This window comes from Pinus tabuliformis, chromosome 1_2, assembly GCF_031772625.1.
Source record: "Pinus tabuliformis cultivar Carrire ecotype Pingquan chromosome 1_2, CPIR1, whole genome shotgun sequence".
In the NCBI taxonomy this organism is placed as follows: domain Eukaryota; kingdom Viridiplantae; phylum Streptophyta; class Pinopsida; order Pinales; family Pinaceae; genus Pinus; species Pinus tabuliformis.
In genome coordinates this window covers 495729956-495738851 of record NC_142298.1, presented here as the reverse complement: position 1 = coordinate 495738851, position 8896 = coordinate 495729956, and the positions used below count along the sequence as shown (strand labels likewise).

At 38.4% G+C, this 8896-nt stretch overlaps 1 protein-coding gene across 1 annotated transcript; it reads right to left on the bottom strand.

The window, feature by feature from the left end:
* Positions 1-6005: 6005 nt before the first annotated feature.
* On the bottom strand, positions 6006-7094 carry LOC149206499 (uncharacterized). The gene has a single exon (XM_089397710.1). It carries the CDS (start codon positions 7092-7094, stop codon positions 6006-6008), a length of 1089 nt encoding a protein of 362 aa, XP_089253836.1.
* Between the last annotated feature and the right edge of the window lie 1802 nt (positions 7095-8896).

The following is an 8896-nucleotide window of genomic DNA, read 5'->3' as shown; positions in this document are numbered from 1 at the left end:
TGTTAGAGGACCCTTAGAGGAGAAGGAGGCATAAAAAATCATCGAAATTTAATCTCTAGAAGTGTTGAAAATAAATTTTGAAGCTATTATGTGGGCATGCACAAGAAGAGATCTAGTTGGCCTATCTAGTAGGAGGCCTAATGACAACTTGACGAACCCCAAAGTGCAATTTGTTGGAGCTGTTAGCACTTGAATTTGGCCTCAGGCTGAAAAAGGCAAAATCCAAGGCAACATCAAACCACTTAGCCTCGTAGCTAGCCCTACGGGGCAAGAGAGGGCTCTCTCTAGGTCTATCTCGTCAAAAGGTCTTCAAAGGGCGGAGATGACTTTTAAAAGAAACTGATTTTAGGCTAGTAAATTGATAAAAAGGGCTTTTAATAAAATGATGGGGTTTTCTGGGCTGCATGGGCAAAGTAACAGCTTGAACAGAGAAATGTAATCAAAAACACAGATTATCCCCTGAGGCAAGGTAGGCAAGAAATTTTAACATCAAATTGAGATTAAATTGAATGGCAAGACTGTTGAGGAGTTGACAAGGGCATAGAAGATGAATCCTTGTCAAACAGAAGAAAACATTAAATATGAACAAACTTAAAGGCAGAGCATATAAATCATGAATTCTACCTTAACACTTCATTTGTTCAAATATAAACGATCATGAAATGACATGAACACATAACAGGCTACATATGAAACAAAAGAGGACACAAATGTTAAATCTCATACCACAGGAATCTCAGGGGTCAGAGCTGCATTTTTTAATTAAAATCTCTGTCAAAATTTGTACAATGAAAGCTCTTCTCTCTCTCCTCCACCAGCGCTCAGAACTCTCTCCCTTTCTCTTTTTTCAAATGATTTTTTTTTATAATATTAAATAAACTATTCTAGGAGAAAACAGATCGACCCCCAAAACAGGGGCGATGTTTCACCTGCAGGTACAACAATAGAAAAGAGTGTTTCCTCTATTCTAAAATAAAACAACATTCCTCTAAAAATCCTCTAATGGCCGACACACTGGAGCGCAGATCCCGTTGAATCATTAACTGAAGTCCTTAGTAGGAGATCAGTTCCTATTTTTCTGTTGTGGTCGAGGTCTTCGTGGTGTTTGGTCCTTTACTTTTCACCTTCGCTTTCTGTTTGAAATCTTTAACAATTTCACAATTGTGCATATTATGCCAATTGTATTCGTTGAATGCTCTTATCTGCCTGAAAATACTCATAGAATCTATCAATCTAATGATTCTTCATAAAACTTGGAAATGTCATGTAGTCGTAGCCTACAAATGATTCAATTGTCCTATTCTCCATATCTACCTTCCTAATTGCATGATTCTCAGAGTCTTCGCTGTCTCAAATGGCCCATCCTCAAACCCTGGAGAGGAACCAATACAATCTAAAATGCTTCCATTTGCATTTGCCACAATGATTCGATGGTGATTAGTGTCAGAAACAAATATGCGTTGCCCATCTTCATTTGCAGAAACAGAACCTAGAAATGATAGCAACAACTCTTTCCATATATCACAAAAAAGAGGCTCTTTCACGGGTTTAGACGGGTTCCCCGCCAAACCCAACTCTACACTAGAATCTACCATTGATTGTTGTGCTCCATTTTCGCAAAAGTATTTTCCTTCATATGCATCAATGGCTGGAAGCATTGTGCCAATCTTCGAATCATTTCTACCATAGGCAATTGGATCCTCAAAATCTTTGAATAACAAGTAGAATGCTCCACTTATATCCTTGCTGAAATCCTTAGAAGACAGAAGAACAGGAAATGTGATAAATTCCTTCAAAATAGTCATATTTACTTTAGCAGCAGTGTTTTGAGTAGAAGTGGATGAAAGAGAATGTTGAATACCAAAAACCTTAAGATTTGGAAATCTTTGCTGAATAAATTTCAATTTTTGAATCAAAAGAGAGCACTCATTCTTATGTACAATGTCATTCTGAACAAAAACATTTACAGCTACCATAAAGATACTATCCTTGTCCCAAGTTCCCTTTTTATTGTTCCCTAGGTTCAACCATCGGTGAGAAGGACCTTCGACAGTGTCTAATGTGGACTTCAAGTATGTTAAAACATCTAATACAGGACATATCATGTTTGGTTTATCTGTCATTGTGGAGCATCTGTAATTGAAAACTTTCTTCCATTTCTGAGTACCATTTGCTCTTCTACCATCAGAATATGTCCACAAAATAGATCTAGGGAATAATTTAGATTGTGATCCTTGAATTGAGGGCCCTGCGTGTGTGAGATTCCCATAGCTGAAACCACGAAAATGGATTGAAAAGCGAACGAATTGATATGTTCATCTCGATTGTGGCAGGTGACTTGAGAAGAACCAATATGGCATCACAGACATCGCATATTCTTACTTTCTTCCTTGCTGCATCTTTCCTTCCATTTATCGTAGGCAAAATTTAAAATGATAGAATATACTGCAGAGCTCCCTGTAGCCAGTTTGAAAGTTAAGAATTTGAGTCTGCTTCCTTTGCCTAATTCAATAAATCCACCATAACCCCCTTTATTGGTCATACCCTGTTCTTGGACTTTGAAGAAACTCTGGCATACTTTGAAAAAACAATCAATGTAGCCTGCTTAAACAAATCTCTCGACAATTGTCGGTGAGCACATTTGCAAGTTGAAATCATTGAGCTGCGATAGTAAATCACTCCGCTGCCTTACTGGGAATGGTCTCCTCTTGATCTGGTAGTGTTCTTAATATTTCCTGCACTTATTCTTTATTGTCCACTACTGAAGAATCTCCTGAAGCTCTCCCTCTGAAAATAATGATAGCTATTATTGTGTCTGATGGCATAGACTTCTTATGTCAAAACTAATTAGAAAAGCGCACATATGTGCAGCAAATCCCACATAGGCTATAGAAATATAGGAATATGGCCCTGCGCCCACGAATCACCAATTTCAAATACCCAGGTAGCACCCATGAAACCATTTCCAAAGTCGGCGCTGATAGCCAAGCCCACTTTCAAGTTCAATTGCTTGTAATGTTCTGTTCTTCCCCATTTTACGCAATGCCTCAATGGAAGGACAAGCATCAATTAAACCGGTGTAGCTCTCATTAATCAGAAGAATGATAGTATTATGCCCTTGTTGAAGCATGGTAGACACATCATGTGCTGTGAGCTGCATTTGGAGATAAAACTGAGCTGTAACCTGCGTAAGGATGACTATATCTGGAGATAAAACTGGCTAATTTCTGAACAAAAATGATAATTCCAAGGAATTAAATAGTTCAAAATCTCATACAAGCCTCTCGTACTATGGGTAACTCCGGTCTCAACATTTCTGCATCCTTGATAGCATCAAGGATATAAATATCTTCCAATTCATCCTCTGAGAAGGGTATAGAAGCCTGAGGCCAATGTTGCCAGTCGAAGTGAGGATCCTCCAGACTTTCTGGGAGGCAAAGACCCCGATACATGTGTATTATCAATGGATTTTCCTCCAACTCAGGGATATCTTCTTATTCTTCACAAGAAGATTCTGCATGTCTGTGAGTATTAAGTATCCTATTATCTCATATTTCAAACCTATGTACAGCATTAACAATCATGTATTAAACAAACTTGATGATTTCTTCTTCAAAACAGGGTTTTGAAGAAGAATCAATCTCTCATTGACTGACAAGACGGAGTCTAACATCGGCTCCACTAGGGATGGCAGTTGCCGCTTTTTGGAGGTGCCAAGAACCGCAGAGCTTTGGGAGAGCAGATAGTGCCTCCGTCCATCGGGCAATGGAGTCCATTATTTCAACAAATCGACACAACTGTAGACTCAACTTATTAACTGGAAACTGACTGAATTGATTGAAAGACTACTGACTCAGTAAACTTCAAACTAAACTGTAAATGAAACTCAGAATGAAATTCTGCCATTTTGTTGTTTATTTATTTACAAAATCTACCCTACTATGCCGCAAAAACACTAGATCAGGTAATACTGAAGTGCCAGATCAACCATTCAAGTAAACCTGAGAATGATGCCACTTGAGAATGCTTCCGCGAGGGCACAGATGTAATTGCTGGTAGCCCTTCATGCACGTAATGACCCTGGTCACGGAAAAGACATCCTGATCTATCAATCGAACTGAAAAACGTGTCCATGTATTTTGCCATTGGATCACGGAAGCCGGACTCTGTTGGTTGCCCCAACTCTGCAATACATACCTCCAGCTGCACACTGTCAATGTAAACATCTGTAGGCAATTCTATGATTTCTTGTTTCAATGGAGGAAGGATTTCCAAGAACTTTTTAGGGTCTTGGAAATCATATGACTGGATTTTCTCATCTAAATCTTGAATCTCCTTTTTTATTATTTCAACAATTAACTCACAAAATATAGTTTTGAAACAAGGGAACTTTGGAGATTTCAACCAATGAAGCAAGGCACTGAAAAAATCTTCATCAAATTCAGAATCTGCTAACTCATTTCTTATTTCTTCTACAGCTTCACACAGGGCAGGGTTTGCCACATACCCTACCATTGCATGAAGGGATCAGCAAGCGTTGGAATGTCTGGATCGAATTGGAGTCGCCAGGTGAATGGTTCAGCCTGCATATGTGTCTGACTGCTGTCCACCATCAGCATCAGATCTGCAATTTGATTTCATGTACTGGGACAAGACAATCAACAAGTCAAATGTTCTCCCAGTATGGTCACCAATATGTTAGCGCTTGAATTTGGCCTCAGGCTGAAAAAGACAAAATCCAAGGCAACATCAAACCAGTTAGCCTCGTAGCTAGCCCTACGGGGTAGGAGAGGGCTCTCTCCAGGTCTATCTCGGCAAAAGGTCTTCAAAGGGCGAAGATGACTTTTAAAAGAAACTGATTTTAGGCTAGTAAATTGATAAAAAGGGTTTTTAATAAAATGATGGGGTTTTTCTGGGCTGCATGGGCAAAGTAACAGCTTGAACAGAGAAATGTAATAAAAAACACAGATTATCCCCTGAGGCAAGGTAGGCAAGAAAGTTTAACATCAAATTGAGATTAAATGGAATGGCAAGACTGCTGAGGAGCTGACAAGGGCATAGAAGATGAATCCTTGTCAAACAGAAGAAAACATTAAATATGAACAAACTTAAAGGCAGAGCATATAAATTATGAATTCTACCTTAACACTTCATTTGTTCAAATGGAAACGATCATAAATGACATAACACATAACAAGCTACCAAGGAAATTTAACGATGGAAATGAAGAAAACATGAATCTCACTAATCCCTGATATGCAATATAAAATTGATATAGAAACAAATATAATTAACTCTCTAAATGTTGGCAAACAATAATGTTATATTCTATTCGATCATAAAATTGGAAATTGGTGAATCTAACAATCATGGAAAATAGCCACTGGAACATTATAAAATTTTCCATGCAAGCTACATATGAAACAAAAGAGGACACAAATGTTAAATCTCATACCACAGGAATCTCAGGGTCAGAGCTTCATTTTTTAATGAAAATCTCTGTCAAAATCTATACAATGAAAGCTCTTCTCTCTCTCCTCCACCAGCGCTCAGAACTCTCTCCCTTTCTCTTTTTTCAAATGATTTTTTTTTAATATATTAAATAAACTATTCTAGGAGAAAACAAATCGACCCCCAAAACAGGGGCATTGTTTCAGCTGCAGTTACAACAATAGAAAAGAGCGTTTCCTCTATTCTAAAATAAAACAGCGTTCCTCTAAAAATCCTCTGATGGCCGACACACTGGAGCGCAGATCCCGTTGAATCATTAACTGAAGTCCTTAGTAGGAGATCAGTTCCTATTTTTCTGTTGTGGTCGATGTCTTCGTGGTGTTTGGTCCTTTACTTTTCACCTTCGCTTTCTGTTTGAAATCTTTAACAATTTCACAATTGTGCATATTATGCCAATTGTATTCGTTGAATGCTCTTATCTGCCTGAAAATACTCATAGAATCTCTCAATCTAATGATTCTTCATAAAACTTGGAAATGTCATGTAGTCGTAGCCTACAAATGAGTCAACTGTCCTATTCTCCATATCTGCCTTCCTAATTGCATGATTCTCAGAGTCTTCGCTGTCTCAAATGGCCCATCCTCAAACCCTGGAGAGGAACCAATACAATCTAAAACGCTTCCATTTGCATTTGCCACGATGATTCGATGGTGATTAGTGTCAGAAACAAATATGCGTTGCCCATCTTCATCTGCAGAAACAGAACCTGGAAATGATAGCAGCAACTCTTTCCATATATCACAAACAAGAGGCTCTTTCACGGGTTTAGACGGGTTCTCCGCCAAACCCAACTCTACACTAGAATCTACCATTGATTGCTGTGCTCCATTTTCGCAAAAGTATTTTCTTTCATATGCATCAATGGCTGGAAGCATTGTGCCAATCTTCGAATCATTTCTACCATAGGCAATTGGATCCTCAAAATCTTTGAATAACAAGTAGAATGCTCCACTTATATCCTTGCTGAAATCCTTAGAAGACAGAAGAACAGGAAATGTGATAAATTCCTTCAAAATAGTCATATTTACTTTAGCAGCGTTTTGAGGAGAAGTGGATGAAAGAGAATGTTGAATACCAAAAACCTTAAGATTTGGAAATCTTTGCTGAATAAATTTCAATTTTTGAATCAAAAGAGAGCACTCATTCTTATGTACAATGTCATTCTGAACAAAAACATTTACAGCTACCATAAAGATACTATCCTTGTCCCAAGTTCCCTTTTTATTGTTCCCTAGGTTCAACCATCGGTGAGAAGGACCTTCGATAATGTCTAATGTGGACTTCAAGTATGTTAAAACATCTAATACATGACATATCATGTTTGGTTTATCTGTCATTGTGGAGCATCTGTAATTGAAAACTTTCTTCCATTTCTGAGTACCATTTGCTCTTCTACCATCAGAATATGTCCACAAAATAGATCCAGGGAATAATTTAGATTGTGATCCTTGAATTGAGGGCCCTGCGTGTGTGAGATTCCCATAGCTGAAACCACGAAAATGGATTGAAAGGCGAACGAATTGATATGTTCTTCTCGATTGTGGCAGGCGACTTGAGAAGAACCAACATGACATCACAGACATCGCATCTTCTTACTTTCTTCCTCGCTGCTAGAGCCCTGTTAACGCATCTTTCCTTCCATTTATCGTAGGCAAAGTTTAAAATGATAGAATATACTGCAGAGCTCCCTGTAGCCAGTTTGAAAGTTAAGAATTTGAGTCTGCTTCCTTTGCCTAATTCAATAAATCCACCATAACCCCCTTTATTGGTCATACCCTGTTCTTGGACTTTGAAGAAACTCTGGCATACTTTGAAAAAACAATCAATGTAGCCAGCTTAAACAAATCTCTCGACAATTGTCGGTGAGCACATTTGCAAGTTGAAATCATTGAGCTGCGATAGTAAATCACTCCACTGCCTTACTGGGAATGGTCTCCTCTTGATCTGGTAGTGTTCTTAATATTTCCTGCACTTATTCTTTATTGTCCACTACTGAAGAATCTCCTGAAGCTCGCCCTCTGAAAATAATGATAGCTATTATTGTGTCTGATGGCATAGACTTCTTATGTCAAAACTAATTAGAAAAGCGCACATATGTGCAGCAAATCCCACATAGGCTATAGAAATATAGGAATATGGCGCTACGCCCACGAATCACCAATTTCAAATACCCGGGTAGCACCCATGAAACCATTTCCAAAGTCGGCGCTGATAGCCAAGCCCACTTTCAAGTTCAATTGCTTGTAATGTTCTGTTCTTCCCCATTTTACGCAATGCCTCAATGGAAGGACAAGCATCAATTAAACCGGTGTAGCTCTCATTAATCAGAAGAATGATAGTATTATGCCCTTGTTGAAGCATGGTAGACGCATCATGTGCTGTGAGCTGCATTTGGAGATAAAACTGAGCTGTAACCTGCGTAAGGATGATTATATCTGGAGATAAAACTGGCTAATTTCTAAACAAAAATGATAATTCCAAGGAATTAAATAGTTCAAAATCTCATACAAGCCTCTCGTACTATGGGTAACTCCAGTCTCAACTTTTCTGCATCCTTGGTAGCATAAAGGATATAAATATCTTCCAATTCATCCTCTGAGAAGGGTATAGAAGCCTGAGGCCAATGTTGCCAGTCGAAGTGAGGATCCTGCAGACTTTCTGGGAGGCAAAGACCCCGATACATGTGTATTATCAATGGATTTTCCTCCAACTCAGGGATATCTTCTTATTCTTCCCAAGAAGATTCTCCATGTCTGTGAGTATTAAGTATCCTATTATCTCATATTTCAAACCTATGTACAGCATTAACAATCATGTATTAAACAAACTTGATGATTTCTTCTTCAAAACAGGGTTTTGAAGAAGAATCAATCTCTCATTGACTGACAAGACGGAGTCTAACAGGAGCCACACCTTAAGATATAAATAATAGGTATGTGTGAGGTCATTTCTCACCATCGAAATTGCAAAAAATCATAAGAGACATATTTTGTGGTTCTCGTAGCACTAGGAGGACATGCCTGAGGTCGAAAAGGGTTGTTTAGAAGTCTATTTGTGGGTTTTGGTAGGTTTGGAATACAATAGAGGTAGGATGAGGTAAGTCTAGGGTAGTGGGTGCAAGAAAATAGTGGTTTCCTCCCTATTTTTATAGGTCACAAGCCCTGTAGAAATTATAGAGATAAAACATGCCTATTTTGGGATAATTGGAGTGATCATCAGGCCTATTTACTACAACATATCCAAGGGATTCGTGACGTGGGTTAACATATTGAAGAAGGACACAAGAAATAGTGATTGGAAGGATTATTGTAGGAGTTTGAGTAGGTTGTTGTGGACTACAATCAAGCCATAACTAGGTATCAAACGTAGAATAGTTGCATCAAGT

Excerpts from the sequence above, each read along its gene's own strand:
- LOC149206499 (XM_089397710.1), bottom strand. The coding sequence starts at position 7,094 with ATGTCTGTGATGTCATGTTGGTTCTTCTCAAGTCGCCTGCCACAATCG.